Raw genomic sequence first — 22,209 nt, 5'->3', positions numbered from 1 at the left:
TAGATGATGATGATGCAAATGGGAATAATCTCGTGGGAGATACGAAGGGTTCACAGAAGAGAGGGAGATACGAGAGAGAAGCTTTGCAGAAGAGAGAGAGGAGGGAAACGAAAGAGAAAGAGAGATAGTGGAGGGAAATGGTAGGGTCAGGATGGGTGTAATAGATGAGGATTTTTTGTGATTTTTGGTGTGTGCTTAACAAAAATTGGGGTGCAAATAAGAGTCATCCATATTATATTATGCTTTCAATAAAGGTCCAAATGGATTCGGTGTTATTAGGGTGGAAAAATGATTTGGGTGATCAAGTGGTATTCACATTTGAGAGCTTCTCATATTTAAGATTTGGCAGGGTTAACAAGCGGGTCAACATTCTGTCAAAAATAACCGGCCGGGCCAAACCCGACCCGATGAATACCCCTAATAACTTTATAGTATTAATGTTTGGGTCATACAGTGCAGCATGGGCCTTGGCCCTTGATGTATTAATCTCTCTATTGGGTGGCTCATCATACATGTCTACTTAAATGGCCCATTAGTTATTCCAAAATGATATGTGTCCATAATTTTGGTGTCCATAATCTAGGTGGCATGAGGAGAAGTGTGTGGGATCATTTAATACCATATTGGAAAAATACCATGTGTATGGGAATCCCACATTGGAAAAATACCATGTGGATGTATTGTTTATAAGCCCAAATGTTGTAGTAAGACTTTGGGCCCAAGGGCACCCAAGCTTTTGTAGGTGTGAGAGGCTCCACATTATGAACTTGGACTAAAAACACACACACGCGCGCGCGAGGGTCGAGCAGAGCCGGTCGATCGGTCGGGCGGGGCGAGGTGAGCATGCGTGTGGGCCAGGCCCTTCGCAGACTCAGATTTGGGCTTACATAGCCCAATAATTTCTTATGTTTTTGCAATTTGTTACAAGCCTGTAGTAACCGGATTTCGTCCGATCCGAAAAAGAAAAAAATAGGAAAAGAACACAAAAAATGCAAAAGCTCATTTCTTTGACCTATAAGCACATAGATATTCATAATCCCTTTCTTGGATCCTTAAATACTCAAATCTTGACCCAATAAGATCAAATCTTAGAAAATATCTAAAAATAAGAGAATTGTTTTAATCTTTTTATTGTTTTTGCTAGAAGAATGGAAAAGTAAAAAATAAGAAAGAAAAAGCCAAGAATAAAAAGAAGGAGACAAAGAGAGAAATGTGGCACAAATTGGGGAAAGAATAAAAAGAAAGAGACAAAGAGAGAAATGTGGCACAAATTAGGGAAAGAAAAAGAATAAAAAGAAAGAGACAAAGAGAGAAATGTGGCACAAATTAGGGAAAGAAAAAGAATAAAAAGAAGGAGACAAAGAGAGAAATGTGGCACAAATTGGGGAAAGAAAAAGAATAAGAAGAGGGGAGAAGAGACTTTGGGGGGGGAGGAGAAAAAAAAAAAAAGAAGAGAGGAAGAGAGGAGGCGTGAGAGAGAGGAAGAAAGGAGGAGACTTTGGTTTTTTTTGGTGAAGCAAAAACAAAAGAGAAAGAAGAAAGGAGGAGATTGGGAGAGAGCAACCGAGCAAAAGAAGAGAAGAAGTTTGGTTTTCTTTGTCTCCTTGAGAAGGTAATGACTCAAATTCCTTGATTCAAATTTGGTTTTATTCTATGTGTTTGTTCGGACTCGTTGCCAATATGTTTACGTTATTGTTCAAACCTTTTGCTCGTAGATTTGGTTCATGATGTGGCTTTTTGTTTTGTTCGATATTGATGATGATTGACAAAGGTTATTCCTTGTTTTTACCCTGCTAGTTGTAATAGATTTGCTGGTTTTTGTGCCGGATTTGGTCTTGTAATTTTCAAGTTCTATATAGAATGATAATCGGTGGTATTGGTACTGGATTTGGACTTGGTTTTGCAATACTGGATTTGGATTTGACTCATTCATAATCAGTCAATATGGCATGCTAATATACTGAATATATTTGTTGTTTGTTTGAGTATATTTTGATGTCCGGTTTGAGTATAATTGATGTTTTGTATATATGTTTTTTTTGTTCAAAACCCGGCAACATTAGGAATCAGTTGTATAGGTTTTTTTAGAGATTTATGTTTATATGTGTACGGTATGTGTGTATTTATACATGGTTTGGATGTGTGTATATGCATATATTGTATATATGTTTATATGTATATGTAAATCTTTAAGTATGTGTTTGGTTTGATATTATATTTGAATACCCATATTGACCCCCATTTTTGTGTTTATTTGTTGGGTTTGGATTGAGTTGAACATCATTTGGGCCGGGATCAAGGAGAGCTTGAATAATTTTAGGATTTTGCTTAAGATATTCTTTATTCTTTGTTTAAGTATGTATATTTGGCCCTTATGTTGAGTATATCACCCCCATTAACATGTATAACTTGGACATTAATTATTTGGATTTTTATTTATTTATTATAAGTATATGAGTTTAAAATTGAATATAGGTCATTTCAATTAAAGAAATCATAAGTTGATTTCCTTTATTTGAATTATGAACCTTATTTGATTTCATTTATGAATTTGCCATAAGTTGGCAATAATAGGTTAAATTGATAGATGACACTTTTCCAAATAATCATTTATACCATAAGTTGATATTTAAAATTAAACCTACCAAAAGTTGGTAGGTCATTTTATCATTTATGCCATAAGTTGGTATTTAAAATTAAACCTACCAAAAGTTGGTAGGACATTTTATTAAATAAACCATAAGTTGGTATCTAAAATTAAACCTACCAAAAGTTGGTAGGACATTTTATCATTAACACCATAAGTTGGTGTTTAAAATTAAACCTACCAAAAGTTGGTAGGACATTTTATCATTTACACCATAAGTTGGTGTTTAAAATTAAACCTACCAAAAGTTGGTAGGACATTTTATCATTAACACCATAAGTTGGTGTTTAAAATTAAATCTACCAAAAGTTGGTAGTGTGGCTCCAAATAAAAACTATCATAAGTTTTAGTAATATTACAATTTTTTTTAATGCTATCATAAGTTGATAGTATTCTTACAAATCTTTTCCCAAAACTATCATAAGTTGATAGTGTTATTTCAAACCTATTTCCAAATAAAAATCATCATAAATTGATAGTAATATTCCAAGCTTTTTTTCAAACACTATCATAAGTTGATAAGTGTGTTGAAAGTAATAATTCAAACTTTAACAATTACATCTTGCAAAGAGCAAGTTTCCATAAGATAGCCATTAGATTAATCCGGGTAACCGTTTTCAAACGGGAGTTGTGGGGTGCCTAACACCTTCCCCACACTCAATCGATCCCCGTACCCTTTTCTCTGGTTCGCAGGTCTTTTCGGTGTCCAATTGCACCTTAAATCAATTGGTGGCGACTCTAAACATTTTTCATCCTCAAACGCCGGTCCGCGTCGTGACCCCGGTTGCGACAAAGCCCATAAAAGAGACGCCCAATTGCATTGAATATGGACTTTAGACTGTTCAAGCCCAAAATTGCAGCCCATAACTTGGTCAAGTCTGGTTGCATCTTTACCTAGTCAAACAGCAGTTGCAACAGCCCAAGATATGGGTTGGTGGTTGCAACCTTACTTGGTCAAAATGCAAGCCCGAAAATCAGTGATTGCTCACCGATTTGGACTTTAGACTATTCAAGCCTGAAATTACAGCCCATGACTTGGTCAAGTCTGGTTGCATCTTTACCTGGTCGAACAGCAGTTACAACAGCCCAAGATATGGGCTGGTGGTTGCAACCTTACTTGGTCAAAATGCAAGCCCGAAAATCAGTGATTGCTCACTGATTTTTCTGGGTTTTTGTTGCTGGGCTCTCCTATATAAGGAGAGCTTGGCAGCAGCTTTCAAAGGGAACAACACTTCTTCTTCTTCTGTCATTTTGCTCTTTCAATTCTCTGCTACTTTATCATCTGTTTGAGAGTGTAATTCTAAATTGGTTCGTCTAAGTCCATTAGTATTGAAGTGCTGCTTACTAGTGGTTTGCGGAGCGTTGTATCTTGGGAAGAGTCTGTCCGAAAAGTTGAGCACCAGTGGCTGGGACATTTCTCTTTAAGGAGATTCGCGAAAGGCGTATCTCGCTCCCACAATTCCTATCAGCTGTTTACGGTTTTGGTATTTTAATTTAAGCATCAATTATTGAGTTCATACATGCTATTGTGTTATGCATACAATCTCCTATGTTAATGTTACTGTTTCTGTTTAATGTTACTGTTTTATTTGTGTAGCTTAGTCACTGTTCATGCAATATAAATATTAATTGGTTTATTGCATGTTATATTTCCAACAATGCATGGGCTTATGTTGGTAAAGCCTATTTGGAAAAGAAAAGAAGTTGCAACTCGGTTTGGTCAGTACTTAAGGCCTAGACCCATTAAACTTAGCAATCTCCTTCATACAAGGGGGCAATCGGGATATTTGGGAGGCAGCTTGGATATTTTGTTCGAGTTTTCGTTGTTCTTCTAGTTCAATTCTATTCTCTCGTGCACAAGCGTCAATCAATATTGGACTCTCCCCGTTGGGCTGTAATCTCTCTTCATCTTGATTTTGTATCTCCTGCTTATCGTATTTACCGGTTTTAGTGTCTATGGATATGTTTGTATTTATTCGAGGTTAGTTAGGTCTTTTAGTTGTGCTTCAAGTTTAGATCTGAATTTTGCAACAAAATCTCTGAGAGATTGTTCGAGCTGTAGTTATTTTGTGTTCTTGACAACGAGACTAGTAAATATATTCAGTAGCAACTTTCGTTGCAAACCTCTGGTGTGAATTATTTGTTTCAGCTATCTTCTTTCTTGGTTCTCTATATTCAGCCTATATGTATGTGAGTTGTCCAGTTCCTATGGGGACTGCACCAATGAGAGGCGAGAATGATTATTTTTATAATAATTTAATTAAAAGGATTATGGTTATAAAATTCAATTTAATTTTATTGTATTGAGAAAAAAAAATGGGTGCAAAAAGTAAACACGTTTTCAGATAATTTCATATAAGGATAATTTGGTACATTTAGATCTTTTAAAAAATGTTTGTGTAATAAGTTAACGTATGTGTGCAAATAGCGGCTTCCATACCAAAATCATCAATCTATAGATTAGGAGGAGCATCAGGAGGGGGTGTGAAATGTGTAGTATTCTGGATATTTTTGGACTGAAAAATATGAATGCTACTTAAATATTGCATTTATGTTACTTCAAATGAGTGTTTGATAACTAACTAACGTAGCATAGATGTTAAAAAAATAGCGTATATGTTATTTTAAATATTTTTCTAAACAAAGTCATAATAATCACCGTATATATGGATTTACAATCAATTACCACATGAGCCACTTTTTGACGACAAACTAATGTGGCAATTCGATTATTAATCAAAAATTCGGTCGAAAGTTTGAGTTTACTCTTGGAGCTTCCAAAGGTTTTTAATAAAGTGGGTCGGGTCACTAACGGACTACTCATGGTGGACCTGTTACAGGCAAGGCCTGATCTCAATCCATATGGCATATATCCAAAATTAGGGCTCACCATTTGGCCCGTGGGCCTAGGCCCGGCCTGGCCCGAAAGTAGACCGGGCCTGGGCAACCCGGCCCAACCCTTTGGACGGGTGGGCTCCATTTTTGGGGCCGGGCCCGGCCCGAAGCCGGACACCTCGGGCCAATTTTGGCCTAGCCGAGCCCGAGCCCGACCCAAACCCGACATGATTTATTTATATATAGATATATATATATATATATGAAAATTCTCAAGTGAGGGATCCCTCACTTTATTTAAAATGAGGGATCCATCTAACACCATTCATTTGGTGTAAGTGTGGTCCCCACACGTGATGGGGCCCGCTCATGAATGGTGCTAGATGGATCCCGCATGTTAAATAAAGTGCGGGATCCCTCACATGAGAAGCCCTCTATATATATACACATACACATACACAGACAGTGCACACTGTGTGTTTTGTATATATATATATACATACATATATGTATATATAATATATATGTGTATATATATATACACATAATACGTATATATTTCACCCTCTATAAAATATTATTTAATTATATAAAAATTAAAGTACAATTATGATATTAATCAATTGTAAGTAATATGTATTTTTTTAAAAAAGTCAATACCCAAAGCCTGAGCTTTATGGGATTGGGCCTCATATTTCCAATTTGACCCGACCCGAGGCTTGAAGATCTAAACCGGGCCCGGGCAGGGCCTGGGCCTAAAAAAGTCGAGCCGGCCCTGCCCGATGCCGAGCCCTATCCAAAATAAGGCCCAAAGGGCTTCCGGTTGGCATCTCGGCGTCTTGATGTGTAGCATTTGTCTAGTGGAGCCATAAGTCCAGGCCTTGACAAATAAGAAACAAGACAATCATGCAAGCGTATGGTTTGAGGTGTAAACGGCCTCCATGTTTGATTGTGGGTCGAGGTAAACTAATAAGTGAAATAGTAAAACAGTTGATTATGGATTATTGCCTCCATGTTTGATAGAGTTTGTGCACATATCACAACTTAGATTATGGATTCTTAGATTTATTTTGTGATTTATTATCTATTTTTAAAACTTTGAAAAATCGATAGAATCGTCTAAGATTCTTACCCTCCATTTTTACCACTGCTAGCTCCCCCTACACCATCGTCCATCTCCACCGTCGCTCCTCCATCATCATCTTATTCTTCTTCTTATTTTTTTCTTCTTCGTCTTTATATTCTTAGGTCTGAGATATAATATGAGATATGAGATCGTAATTTGAGATGTATTGAGTTCAATCAAATCATTTGACTTATTTTTTAATTCTTAATCCTCTATGTTTTGAAACTGTAAAATTATGTAATTAAAATATTAACATTATATGACGTAGATTAACTTTTTCAAACAATAACATTATCATGTTACTGTTTCAAAAAGTAAAATTACGCGAGTAAAATGGACCAACTTCAGCTCTCCCTTTCCAATGGTCGTTTTGAACGGAATCTAACTGGGCGATGGTGATGTAATAAACCGTCGCTGGAATCATCTGGAGAAATCATATGGATTTGAGACTTTTTCTTTCATATTACAGTTTGAAAGAGTAACATGAACTAATATATAGCGAGGGTATAATTGATATTTTCGTGGATAATTATGTATCCATGTGTTTTTTGAGTGGATCTAGATGTTCACTATCTCACAAATTTCTCCACCAGCACATCAATCCTCAAACTCAAACTCAAACGTTAAGTGTAAACATTTATTAAGTAGAAAATTGAAGTAGAAAAAGAGACGGTGACCTCTACGTACATCAATATTATAATAGAAAGGGAGTGAAAAGAAATAAATAAGAGTGCTTGATAATTTATGTGGATCCTGAGAAAATGGCAATATGCCCTAATTATTCATTCAGTACTACTACTAAGATAAATAAATATTACTAATGCGTTGGTCTTTTCTTCCTCCAAGTATAATATTCCTCGTATGCGTTGCGCTTGAATATTCTTCTTGTTGGCAATGCACCTAAAATGGCACTAATCTTCGTAAAACCTTCCTGATAAACTAGTCCATCCCAGAAGCCACCAGGGATTTCAACCACCTTACTGCTTTCCTTCTTAACCGGGTCGTACAAATACAGATTTCGTTCTACACACCCAAGCAAGAGAATTCGATCTCCCCCAACCGGCGACCCCAAAACATTCCCAATAACGTCAATCCTATAAATCTTGGTCCACGATTCTTTGACCATATACTTGTTCATCACCCATACCCATATCTCTCCCCAAGGTTGTCGAAAAGTATATGTGTCGGTCATCGAAAGACATGTTCCCAATACACCAACAGCAATGCTACTCTCAGCGCAATCTGGCAGGGGCACTTGATAGAACTCTTCATTCTCAAGACCAAAACCAACAATGATACATTTTTTTGTCTCGTGTAAAAGTGCTACCCAATGCAAGGACTCTTCGAATAACAATCCCCTTGCAAGAACATGTAAACCAGAGTCAGGGCCACGAAATTTTCCAAGTCTCCAACTCACTTCATTTCTTTTCAGATTGTACAACACTGGCAATAAATTACTCCCAGGGTGTACTATTTTCACTATCTTATAACTATCGCTGACGGAATCGTAGCCGAAGCCGACGTTTGCTGTTCCTGGAAGACACGTATAGTACCCCTTCCAAAATGGATCTGGAATAATTTGACGCTCTGTAGTTGAGATGTTCCAGATGATAACGTCTTCTCGAATCTCAATTCCTGTTCGCATCTCGCCATATGTGCAAGATAAAGCTACCAATCCATTGCAAGATCCCATAACTGTGACCCCTGAATAGGAGGATCTTCCGAGGTCGGGAGGGAAGGTGATTTCTTTGAATCTGTCGAGGGAATCCAAATCGGACGCGACGAAGTTCGTGCTATTTGTACGCCTCAAGTCCCCAGTTTGTATAATCAGCGACTTATTGGCTTGCTTGCGATGAGAATCGAGAAAAGAGGGTTCCTCAAACAGAGAACGCCATGATTTCGATACGCTTTTGAACCGAATTATACTCTTCACAGGTAATACGCAGAGTATATCGAAGATCAACTCATGAGGGAGATGATCGGACATTCTGCTGCTGCTGCTTTTGTTTGGGGCTTTTTTAATTTTCCAATAATTGAGATTTGGTGGAGTACTTAAAGTTAAAACCTTTTTAATTTATAACCTAATGACTCACTAATACCTAAATTGAGGCCTATCCTAACTAGGAGTCTAGCATAGAAGTAAACCTTCAGTGATAACTGATAAGTGAGGAGTTTTTTTACCCAAATAACACTCTCTCCCATAATATGTCCCAATATAACACTCGGGGAAAAGTATTTCCCAAAATAGCACTACACGCAACTGTCAGTGGCGTGTTCTTCGTATGTTTTCAACGATCATGCCATCAGAGATGACATGATTCATTCACACCATCTCTGATGGCGTGAATAATGTATAGAAATCAGTTATAGTTGGCGTGACTATTTGCTTTGTAAAGGTCATGTGACCTTATAAAAAAAAAAAAAAAACTAGTCACGCCGTTAGTAACAGTGTGACTAGTTAATATCTTATCACAATAAACACGATCAACCCCAGCCACACACAGATCCTCTTCTCTCCCGTTTCTCCTCCCCACCTGTACCACAGACAGAAACACGCAAGCCTCCGACCAGTGAGACAAGCACCACCAACGACCGGCCGCAACAACTCCGATCGATGAAGTAGCCACCACACCCTACCGGACTACCGATCCGTGAAGGTGGTGTACGTACACACCTCACACCCGTGTGAGATCAACAAGAGGTGAGAGAGAGTTGATTATAAATTTTGTTTCCCAGTTTCAACATATAATTTAAGGATATATGTTTATTGGTGGGTCTGCATCACGAAAAAAGAAAAGGGGAAAAAATATGAATATATATACAATAGTCTCAATGAAAAAAAGAACAAGAATATGAACATATATATAGTATATAATATATACTTATGCCTCTTCTTGGATACGAAAGGATCCCTTTAAAGAGAGTACAAAGCAAGAAGAATAATATAAGTTCTCACAAGATCTCTTCATTCGTTAAATTAATTAGTCTCTCAGAGATTGCTCAAATAACAAAATAGCTAAAATATTAATAAACTTTATAATCAGAAAAAAAAAATTCCACAAAGAATTGCTCAAATTTGTATATGTGGTATTTGTGTATATGTTTATGGATATGATTCTGAAGTTTTGTTACAATGGATATGCTCATACTAAAATATATTGAATTGATAATAAGGTTTTAAAATGTTGGACAAAATACACAATAGCTGTTTGTTTTATGACACAATTATTATAATCTCATGTAGATTACAGAATATAATGACGTCAAATTGCAATCGAAATGCAAACTTCCAGTTTGCGGATGATTATGATAACGACGAAATGCAAACTTCCAGTTCGTATAAGCATTTCTCACCATCCGTGAACCTAAATTTAATCCCAGAAATGTGTCATAATGAAGATGATAGTCAGTTCGAGGGCGCAATTGCTAATAATGATGCGGAGTTGGTAGAAGAACAGGAAATTGAGTTTGATTATAGCGATGATGAGGAGGATGATGGAAACGTGGGGGTCAATATTGAGACAACCACCGTGAATCAGGGGAGGTATCTAAATGTAGTTGATCAAGTACCCGAATTTGGCGATGTTAGCCAGTCAAATTATGCTATCTGTCAAGATTGGGGTATGCACCACACTGATCAATTTGATACAGTGGTAGTGAATGAAGTATTTGAGAACAAGAAACAATTACTTCGAGCTGTGAAGACGTGGCACATTCAGAATAACTATCAGTACAAGACGCAACGCTCAAATTCATATGTAATACAGTTGAAATGTGTAAAAAAGGCCTGTTTGCAATTGGTATCTTAGAGCTATGAAAAAGGAAAAACTCAATGTATGGAAGATAACAGTAATTAGAGGTCAGCATGCATGCACAAATGCGTCACTGCATCAGGGTCATCAATAGTTGGATTCAGAATATATCGCAGAGGAGGTGCTACCTATGGTAAGAGCAAATTTGAAAATAAATATAGCAGCTCTTCAGGCCTTTGCTAGTTCTCAGTTACAGTACCCGGTTTCGTACATGAAAGCATGGAAGGCCAAACAAAAGGTTATCGAGAGATTGTTTGGGACATTTGAAGCTTCATACAATGTCCTCCCTAGATTGTTGCAAGCAATACAAGTTTCAAATCCAGGGTCGGTGGTTAATTTTAACTATAAGGACATTGTCAGCAATCGGGCTACGTTTGGTCATGTATTCTGGGCATTTTGGCCTTTTATAGTCGGCTTTCAATCCTGTCATCCTTTGATAAGTATTGATGGCACAAATTTGTATGGGAAATACAAAAGCAAATTGTTGATCGCGGTTGGGTTTGATGCAGATAATGGTCTTTTTCCGTTGTGCTTTGCTATCGTAGACGAAGAAAGTGCTGATAATTGGGGATGGTTCATAGCATGCATTCGTTCTTATGTTCCCGATCGAAGAGGCATTTGTGTGTTGTCTGATCGACACGCTGGTATTTTGACAGCAATGCGTGATGGTTGGCCAGAACCATTTGCTTATCACAGGTATTGCTCGAGACATTTTGTGAGTAATTTCAACACCCATTTTAAAGATAAAGATTTGAAACAAGCGGTTGTGACAATGGCTAATGAAGAATCTAAGGAAAAATTCGACTTTTGGATGTCGCGTGTTAAGGATTTGAACATTGCTGCGTGGGAGTACCTAAATAGTGCCAAGAAAGAAAAGTGGAGTAAAGCATATGATGATGGCCACAGATACGGTAACATGACTACTAATATGTCTGAACTCTTCAATAGTGTTCTGAAGGGTGGGAGATTTTTGCCTATTACAGCACTGGTTCAGCTGACATTTTACAGGTGCAACAAATATTTTGTTAAGAGGAGGATTGAAGCAGAAGAATTTAGATTACGAGGGATTGATTTGCCACCGCAAGTTTTTGGACATATTAGTTGTGAGACTGCGAAGTCGAAGCGGGAACAAGTCCGAATGTTCAACCATAATCCTCCTACATTTCAGGTGAGTACGAGAAGACGTGGTGCGAAGGACAATCAAAGTTCTAATCGTTCATACGTTGTATGTCTTGGACAACAACGTGAAGAATAATATTGTTCATGCAATATGTGGCTTCTTTATCACCTTCCATGTAGCCATCTTCTATCGTGTTGTTCAGCTAATAGAATCGATTGGAGTATATATATGGAGCCATATTTTACAATTGGGGCATATGAAAGCACATATGCCCCAGTTTCTAGTCTGATACCCGATGAGACATGTTGGCCTGATTATTTAGGACCGATGGTTGTCGTTGATGATGCACAACGAAGGAAAAGGGAAGGTCGTCCCAAGTCAACCAGGCTTAGGAATGATATCGATGCACGGGAAGGTCGCACTACAAACAAGTGTAGCGTGTGTGGGCAACGAGGACATAACAAGAAATTTCACAAAAATACGGGACAAAGTAAAGTATTTTTTTTGATGAATAAGATTTTTTTTATATTTATATATAATATAAAAAATGTAAAAATATCTTCATATTTTTAACATATTTATAAATGCATGTTCAAGGAGCTGACGGATGGCGCGGACATGAGGTGGAGGATCATCGAGTCATGCTAGAGTACCCGGTGTCCGCATTACTAGGGAGTCTCGTCCTGGTCCAGACAATCAATCTGTTCTTCATATGCAGTCAAACCATCGTTCGGAAGACATTTGGCGTGGACAGGTATATAACAATAAATACATTGAAACTTATGTTTAACTATCTATGTGCTTTTAAACCTAAAGTGTATGTTCTAAACAGGATACAGGAGGACCAATCAGATCTAGGCAGCATATGTTCTGGCCATTGGATCCACGAGTTAGGCCTTATGTTATCCAGGCAGGTTTCTATGGCATCACCCAGATAGGTAACATAAAACTTGATAATGGATTACTAACTGCACTTCTCGAGAGATGGAGACGTGAAACCCATACATTTCACTTCCGTGTTGGAGAGATGGCTATAACATTAGAGGATGTTGCAATTTTATTGGGATTTAGGGTCGATGGACCAACTGTCACTGGTAGCAGTATATATGAGTGGGATGATGTGATGATGCAATTACTTGGTAGAGTGGCGAATACTGAAGAGAGGGATGGTGCATCTTTGTCGTTATCCTGGTTGGCGTTGAACTTTGGTGAACACAATCCTCCAGTAGAGGATGCTCCTGAGGTGGTGTTGCAACAGTATGCAAGGGCTTATATATTAGCCATGTTCGGGAGTATTCTATTCCCATCTACTACGGGGGATAGCATTCCACTCATTTTTCTACCACTTTTAGCTAACCTTCAGGAGACTAGCTCGTATAGTTGGGGAGGAGCAGTACTTGCATGCTTATATCACAATCTTTGCCGAGGATGTTTGAGTTCTACTCATTCGATAGGTGGTTGTAGCCTATTACTTCATGTAACATTAGTTTATTTAAATTTAATTATAACAATAAAAAGCATATTTTTTTTAAATATTATATAATTTTTTTTTCCAGTTATGGTCGTGGGAGAGGTTGCATGTATGTCGACCACAAATGCATATTGGGGCTCCACCTATATTTGGTCCAGACGAGCCACCCCGTCCACTTGGTGCCAGGTAATTTTTAAAAATATATGTGTATAAAGTAGCTAACATTTTGGGAAATATTGTAGCTAACAATTTGCTAATTCTTATTTTTGCATTTTTGTAGTTGGCATGGACGACGTACATATAGAAGAAATCCAAGGCAAGTCCTTATATTTGCTAGAGATGAGCTGGATCAGCAAGAACCTAACCCGGTACAGTGGATGCCTTATACACCAGGGAGATTGGCGGATACACCAGTAATATGTATTGATGGTAGCAAAATCTAGAGAGCTATAGTGCCTTTGATTTGCTTTGAGATTGTGGAGTTTCAATTCCCAGATCGTGTTATGAGACAATTTGGTATATCACAGCATATACCGACTTTAGTGGATACGAATGATACTTTACATGATCTGAATAGGAGAGGGCGGGATAATGTCGATTGGGTGGTCAAAAACGCTACATGGTTGGCATATTGGGATGATAGACTAGCTCATATCGCGCAGGAGCGATTCCCTCGCACGAGCATTGGTGAGTATATGCATTGGTATTACTCGATCACCCGATGGATTATTAGTGCTCCATCGACTGATAGGCCACAAACAAATTTGGATTATGCGCAACAGGGGAGTCGGGTACGACGAGTGGTAAGTACACCGACATTTTCATATTTTATTTATGTAAGTTATATTATATTGTAATGTAATAAACATTAATGCGGGCTGCTTTGGCATTAGAGGGAGCAAAAAAAGTTGTTTCTGCATTGCGTGATGCTCTTAATGACTCTACTGCTGCCATTGCAAATAATTGGTTGGGAAATTGTCGTGACATTCTAGACGAGGTTGGTGAGGGACATCGATTTAAAGAAGTTATAGGCCCTGATGTTCAAGCTACACCCCAGCATGGTGGTAGATATCCTCTTGGTCAATCACACAGACATGGTCACATTTCCCGTGCACCTGACTTTACCATGCATCCATCCCAGTTGACGCAAGATGATGTTGGTCCATCCACTACTCCTGTCGAATGGAGTAGGCACAGGACTATATGATTTCTCCAGTTTGCTTGAACCATATAACTATTTATGTGTTTATTTTTCATATGTCTTTATGATGGATAGTTCGTATTCGATGAAATATTTTGTTGGATATGAAAAATGGATGATCATGCCAACGTTGTTAGCGTGATCATCATAAAAATATGATTCACACCAACAATGTTGGCGTGAATCAAAATATGTATTGGTCACTCCATTAGCAATGGCGTGACAAATACAAATTAGATCACGCCATCTATGATGGCGTGATCGTTGAAAAACATATAAAGAACATGCCACTGACAGTGGCGTGTAGTGTTATTTTGGGAAATACTTTCCCTCGGGTGTTATATTGGGACATATTATGGGGGAGAGTGTTATTTGGGTAAAAAACTCGATAAGTGAGCACCACCACGTCAGATGATGACGTGGTGTTCATGTTCAATTTATCTTTTGACATGTGTGGCTTTTATAGTCAGTCAGCTAGCATAAGGTTTCATAACCTATTTATCATTTTCGGTTCACAATTTATTTCCCACAATTTTGTTTATTTCTCATTTTTTGAGGGATAAGTATGGATTTGACTTATGTACTTTGTTGCTGTGGCCGATAAGTATAATTTATTTTAATTTTTTCATTTATGACATAGAATACACGTGGACAATAACCTATCAAATTGTGACACGTGTTTTTAGTATATCTTCGTCTCCGGTGTATAAATCTCCATGTCGATCTCCATCCCTGACGTGTAAATCTTCCCCTTCAATCTGTAGCTCAAGCTCCCTCTAATGCAGAAAATCCGCTCCTATCATTGTTGGAATCAAAGCTGGGTCTTTGATTGAGAGTAGGGAAAATTCCCACGGCGCCAGTTAATCCATTCAAATCAAATCAAAACCCCAAGAATTGAGAGTAGGGAAATCAAGTTGAGAGTTGGCAATGAAGAATCATTGGTGTTATCTATTTGGTATTCTTGCTTCATTTGCATTGATTTGTGCTTGGGGTTAGATTTTGAGTGATTGGATATTTATAGGCATTAGAGAAAGGATAGAGTGTTTCTCCGCATGGTTTTGATTTGTAGGCTTGGTTTTGATTTATCTGGCTCATCACTGAGAGTATTTTTGGTTTTGGTTTTGATTTAGAGTTTTAAATTTTAATTTCTCATGGCACCAGAGATGGAGGAAGCAGGGAGAGACAGAGGGAGGAGGAAGGAGAGAGAGGGGAGAGAATATTTGACTTAATTTTTTTTATTTTTAATTTAATAGGTATTTGATTTTAGTGACATATCATTTATAAATAATTTTTTTAAAAAAAAATCAAAGTCACATACTCACATAAAATATTAGAGTCCACAACAGCGTTTTTAGTGAATATTTGAGGGAAGGGCTAACGTTTATCATTCTTATAAGTAGAAGAGATTTTTTGATCCAAAACAAAGTTCAAATGTTTTTTTGATCCAAAAAGCAAAGTACATGGGTCAACTCCATACTTATTCATTTTTTTTGTCTCATTCGTGATCATTTGAGAGAACACAAAGGTAGGGTCCATTTGGTAAACAATTTTGACAATAGCGTATATTGTAAATAATAAATGATAGTAATAAATGGTAGCAGATATGGTTCTTGAAATTGAAAATTTTCCATTAAGCGAAATTGAAAGGAAAGGAAGGACTCATGCTCTCTGGTTTAGGCGAAATTGAAAGGAAAGTGTTTCCTCACTCATGGTCGGTGCTGGGTATATGGTCAAGGAGGAAGAGAGAATGTTAGAGAGAAGTTAAGGGTATTTAGGGTAGCACGATGAAAAGTTGAGGGTAATTTTGTAAGAAAATATGAAATGTTAGCAAAAGGTTACAAAATTGTTCATTTTAGAATTATTTGGAAACGGCCATATTGTTATTGTTCTGAAATTGTCTCGGGATTCGGGTCCCCAAATGATCGTTTGGTAGAGCCTAGCAATATATTGTTCAAGAATCATAAATTGTTGTAAGAAATGGTCTACCAAACAGTTTGGTAGAAACGTTTATGAACATCAAAGAGCCGTCGAACATCAAAGAGAAGATGTGACAGGTAGGAGAACATCGACGGCATCTCAGGTGATATCACATGCACAAGTGAAATCTCAGAAGGGCAGAGAAGTAGGAGAACATTGACGGCGTCTTAGGTAATGTTGCAGGCACAAGTGAAATCGCAGGATAGCAGAGAAGGATCTCTCTCTCAGGTGGATAGAAGAGAAGGTTTTCTCGACTGAAATGGCAAATCTGATCAAACAAAGATTAGAGTTGTGGGTTTTCGAGTGAAAAATAGCAGAGAAGGCTTCTCAGGTGAGCATCTCTTATTGATAAACTTTTTTCGTTGAAATTAAGTAATTAGTATCAATAATAATGGGTAATGGATGGACGAGAAATATTGGTATAATCTATGCTTAGTAATGACCAAGTCAAGGTAGAGCTACTGCTTAAAGCAACCACTTTGTCATTTTTGGCTTTTATATTCATAAGTGCTTATTTTCTTGTTTGTACTGTGAATAAAATTGTTTATTTTATGTTTTTTGTTGTAGATTTTCATGCCATGGCTGAGAGCAAAATTTAATTAAAAATAACAACTATGATATTCTTAGTTTCTTACTCTCCTGAATCCAAGTTTACATACAAAACCAGAAAAAGAAAAAAAAATGACTCAAGTATGCAACAAAGGAAGCATCCTATAAAAGAAGTTTGTTGATATTATTTTCCTTAATTTACACAGATAGAAATACAAGTATTTATACAAGGATAAGAAGAGAGTAATGGCTACTCTCTGACAACTACTGAAAGACCAGAAGCCTTTTTACAGAGATCCGTTGAGACACGGAACTCATTTGAAAACATGAAAGTAAAAAACTAATTATGGGCTTGAATGGGCCTCATACTAATGGACTTGAATTTGATTGAGATTGGGCTGGGTTCTCCTTATTACCCTCCTTCAAGATGGTGGGTTCTCTTAACACACCAATCTTGGACCGTAGACTTGTAAACCGGGTTCGAAGTAGAGATTTTGTCAATAGGTCAGCCAGTTGATTAATGGTAGATATTTTCTGAACTTTTAAGGTGCCGTTGTTGATGAGGGAGCGGACAAAAGATAAATCGACGGCGATATGCTTCATCCTGGAATGGAGAACGGGATTCAGACTAAGACTGGTTGCCCCTTGGTTATCACAGTAAAGTGTGGGAACAGTTGGAAGAGGACAGTGCAATTCCTTAAGAAGATGTGTAAGCCATATAACTTCACAAGCAGTAGAAGCCAAGGAGCGGTACTCAGCTTCGGTGGAGGAGCGCGCGATCGCTCTCTGTTTTTGAGATTTCCATGAGATGAGAGAGGATCCGAGGAAAACGAGGTAGGCTGTGGTGGAAGAGTGATCATCAGGATGTCCACCCCAATCGGAATCAGAGTAGGCATATAAGGCAAGAGGGGAGGACGGTTTGATGGTGATGCCCAGGTTGAAAGTTCCTTTGATGTAGCGTAGAAGTCTTTTGAGGAGAGTCCAGTGAAGATCAGTGGGTTGACTCATATATTGAGCTAATCTATTGACGGAGAATGAGATATCTGGCCTTGTGAGATTTAGATATTGTAGACTGCCAACAAGATGTCGATAGAGTGTGGGATCAGATAAGGGTTGTCCATCTGTGGATTTTGTCCGGAAGGGCACAGGTAAGAGAGTGTTGACGGCCTTGGCTCCAGCCATATCGGCACGTTCAAGCAAGTCCCTGATATATTTTTGTTGGGAGAGAAAAAGACCATTTGGAGTGTGAAGGACTTCCACGCCAAGAAAGTATGAAAGATCACCAAGGTCTTTAAGAGAGAATTTATCAGCGAGATCCTTAGTGACCCTGCAAAGTAGAGTTGGATCAGAAGCCGTAAGTATAAGATCGTCTACATAGACAAGTATATACATTGTATGATGAGAAGTATGTTTTATGAATAGAGAAGGATCTGCTCTGGAGTTAGTAAACCCCATTGCCGTCAGACATGAACTCAGAGCCAAATACCAGGCACGAGGAGCCTGTTTCAGCCCACCAACTCTATGCCAATACTTCGCAATCTCGCGTTCTTCAACTAAAATCTCAGTTGTCTCGCTGTCAAAAGGGGGAAAATCCATCACTGATTATATGCAGGATGTGAAACGGCTAGCTGATGAACTGGCCTTGATTGATAAACCTATCTCTTCTGATGATTTAACCTTATATATTTTGGATGGACTCACCGAAGATTACTCTGGAATGGTGGGTTCTATCCGTACGCGAGAAACTCCTTTCTCCTTTGAAGAACTTCAAGATGTGCTTGTTGCACAAGAAGGTTACATGGTTCGCCTCCAACAAACTCAATCTCAGAACTTGGCTACTGCCAACTTTCATCAAAGGATCAATAATTCCAATTCAGGCCGTAACAATCGTAACTGGCAGGGTAATCGTGGTAATCAGCCTTGGCGTGGTTCTCGTCCACCAACTCACAGGGGTGGCCGTGGCCGTGGCCAGCACCGGCTTACATGTCAACTTTGTGATATCCCAGGTCACTCTGCAAATCAGTGCAGAAAATTCAAAATTTATGCTCACCAACCATCAGCTTCCAACTATAATGCTCCTGCTGCAAATTATGCACAGTCCTCTGTACCACCTCATGTTGTTCAACATCCATAATCATGGCTACTGGACTCTGGAGCCAGCCATCATATGACATCAACTTCTCAAAATCTATCAACTCACTCTGAATATGATGGAACTGATGAGGTTCAAATAGGGGATGGTACAGGTTTGCATATCTCACATATAGGTACCACAAAATTCCACACACACACCCGACCTTTACATATTAAACATGTGTTATGTGTTCCTTCCATTCATAAGAATCTTATTTCTGTCCATGAGTTAACTAAGCATAACAACATCTCTATTGAATTTTTCCCCTTCCATTGTTTGCTTAAGGATCGCAGTACGGGACAGGTTATGGCGTCCGGTAGCTGCCGCAATGGACTCTATCATTTTAACCCTCAAGCTGTTACATGTTTTGCTACTTCCGTTACTTCCGCGCCTCAAAGAACCTCAACTGATCACATAGGATGGCATCACCGATTAGGCCATCCCTCATCTAAAATGCTTTCTCTTGTTTTGAAAAGCAATAGTTTACCTATTACTGTGTCTCCTACTACTGCACCTACTTTATGTAGTTCTTGTTCAATAAATAAAATGCACAAGTTGCCTTTTGGAACTTCATCTATTACTAGTAATGCTCCATTACATGTGATTTATAGTGATGTATGGGGACCATCTCCCATAAAATCAATTGATGGATATTCTTACTATGTTATTTTCATGGATCATTTCACTAGTTATACTTGGCTTTTTCCTTTGCGTGCTAAATCTGAAGTTTTTTCTGTCTTTGTTCAGTTTAAAGGTCTTGTTGAGAAGCAGTTTCAATGCTCAATTCGCTCTCTATATACTGACAATGGGGGAGAGTATGTTAAAATGAAGAGTTATCTTCTTCAAATGGGCATCAGCTGGTTTCAAACTCCTCCATATACCCCTCAACACACGGCTCTGGCTGAAAGAAAGCATAGGCACCTTGCTGAAACAGCAAGGACATTATTACATACAGCTCATCTACCTTTCAGTTTCTGGTCCTATGCATTCCAAACAGCAGTCTACTTGATAAATCGACTACCTCTAGTCAACACCTCTCCTGCCACACCTTTTCAACTTCTTTTTCACACCACTCCAAATTATCATAAACTCCGTGTATTTGGTTGTTGTTGTTTTCCATGGTTAAGACCATATACCCAACACAAGCTTGAACCTAGATCGAAACCTTGCATTCTTGTAGGTTACTCCACTTCTCAGAGTTCCTATAAATGTCTTGACCCCACTACTAACCGAGTCTATTTATCCAGACATGTATTATTTCATGAAAACGTGTTTCCTTACTCCACTATATCCTCTCCATCGTCCACCTTTTCTTGTGTCCCTACATCTAACACCCACCCTGATCCTCAACTTATAGTCTTAGCTCCTCAGCCTCCTCCTTCTTGCCCGACTACTAGCGTCCCACTCCCTGAGCCTATCATTCTTGGTTCCGTAACTACCCCACAACCTACCCCTACTACTTCCACACCAACTCCTTCAGTATCTCTCCCTAACCCTAGCAATTCCACTACTGCGAATACCACCAACTCTACATCACCTCAACAACCAGCCCTGCCCCCTATTGTTTCTGCCACTCCTCCCATCGCTTCTGACTCTGGCCCTCATCCACTACGTATGACCACCAGATCCATGAACAAAATATTCAAGCCCAAAAATTTGAATCTTACCACCCTCCATCCTATGCCTGATTCCATTGAACCCAAGACTGTTCGTCAAGCGCTTAAGCAACCGCATTGGTTCTCTGCCATGCAACACGAATACCAAGCTCTTCTTCAACATAATACCTTGCCATCTATGTATCCAACCAGATTATAGGCACGCAGTAGAGACAAGATCTGCAATCTCCATGAAGGAAAATTGGTGGAGGTGAGTTTCAAGTGAATAGATGAGATGGCATGTACTGTGACAGAGGTGGAGTATTCTGGAACAGAGATAATAACAGCAGAGTTAGAAGAAGACGAAGAGGAAGAAGTAGCCATGGAGGTGAACTCGTTGGAGTGTACGCGCTCCGATACCATAAAAGAAATTTGTTGATATTATTTTCCTTAATTTACACAGATAGAAATACAAGTATTTATACAAGGATAAGAAGAGAGTAATGGCTACTCTCTGACAACTACTGAAAGACCAGAAGCCTTTTTACAGAGATCCGTTGAGACACGGAACTTATTTGAAAACATGAAAGTATAAAACTAATTATGGGCTTGAATGGACCTCATACTAATGGACTTGAATTTGATTGAGATTGGGCTGGGTTCTCCTTATTATCCTAGGCGTAATTTATCGTACACAAATTGTCTATCTCATGATGAACACAAAATTAAAATTGGAGTAGCAAGATTTATTAATAAAAAAATCGAAGTTGCTCAATAATACAACAACAATTGTAGAAAACAATGATGCCACAATGAAAATAATCTAGAATGATAAGAAAGATTGCATATGAAAATGAAAGTAAGTGTCGCTGCCCATTCATCACCCAATGTAAAAGCTACGGTCTATCCAATAGATCAACAGATGCCTTTATAGAGAGAGCTTTCTGTAGGAAAAAGGGACATCTTTTCTTTGTCTCTTTCTCCCTAATTCATGCAGAAAATTAAATAAAGATGATAGAGACAAAGAAAGAACAACAGATCTGCAGATGTTGTGGAGAACCTAGTCGAGGTTGAGGAAATCTTTTGACTCCCTGCACACGATCCTAGTCGGGACAGAATATGAAACCAAATGCAAAAATGGTCTTGATGTAGATCTAATTCAGGAGGAAGAAGGGGAAGAACCATCGAGAATGGATGTTGACACTGAGAGACTATCATTGGGAAAGGGTTTTTGAACTTTCGCTTTAGTTTAAGTGAAATCGAAATGTTGAGGAAAGGGATTTTAGAGAAATTTTCAAATGTTTTTAATTGAAATAAAAAAGTCAAATTGTTAATTCAAATGCGCTGACTGGATATAAAAGCCACATGTGTTGGGAGATAAATGGAACATGAGCACCACGTTAGATGATGACGTGGTGCTCACTTACCACTGAAGATTTTCTTTGAGAATTGAGATTTGACATTAGGCCCATCTTAGTTTCACTCTTTTTTATGTTCGGCCCAGGCGAATTCCATATATATTTGAACCAGAATCCACTCTTAAAGCCCATCATCTGAGCTATGGCCTTGGAAAACACCTTTTTCTGATGTCACAACCAAAACCAGTAATAACACCAATCCTGCCCATTCTCACTATCTGACACACGAAAGTCCTTGAAGAAACTGGCTTTATTGGTACTGGCCTGAATCACATAGTCTCTGGTCTCAGGATTATCAAGAAGAGCTAGTAGCATCAGAGTGGA

General features: G+C 38.4%; 2 protein-coding genes across 2 annotated transcripts; one reads left to right on the top strand and one right to left on the bottom strand.

Annotated features, from left to right (window-relative positions):
* Positions 1-7,218: 7,218 nt before the first annotated feature.
* LOC119989882 (F-box protein CPR1-like) lies at positions 7,219-8,630 on the bottom strand. The gene has a single exon (XM_038835619.1). The coding sequence runs from the start codon at positions 8,593-8,595 to the stop codon at positions 7,426-7,428; it is 1,170 nt and encodes a 389-aa protein (XP_038691547.1). The 5' UTR covers positions 8,596-8,630; the 3' UTR covers positions 7,219-7,425.
* Positions 8,631-10,550: 1,920 nt separating this feature from the next.
* Positions 10,551-11,746, top strand: LOC119987957. The gene is made up of 2 exons (XM_038832869.1): positions 10,551-11,588; positions 11,720-11,746. Exons 1-2 carry the CDS (start codon positions 10,551-10,553, stop codon positions 11,744-11,746), a joined length of 1,065 nt encoding a protein of 354 aa, XP_038688797.1.
* Positions 11,747-22,209: the final 10,463 nt, after the last annotated feature.

Source organism: Tripterygium wilfordii, chromosome 21 (genome assembly GCF_013401445.1).
Source record: "Tripterygium wilfordii isolate XIE 37 chromosome 21, ASM1340144v1, whole genome shotgun sequence".
Taxonomy (NCBI): domain Eukaryota; kingdom Viridiplantae; phylum Streptophyta; class Magnoliopsida; order Celastrales; family Celastraceae; genus Tripterygium; species Tripterygium wilfordii.
This window is presented reverse-complemented; position numbering and strand designations above follow the sequence as displayed.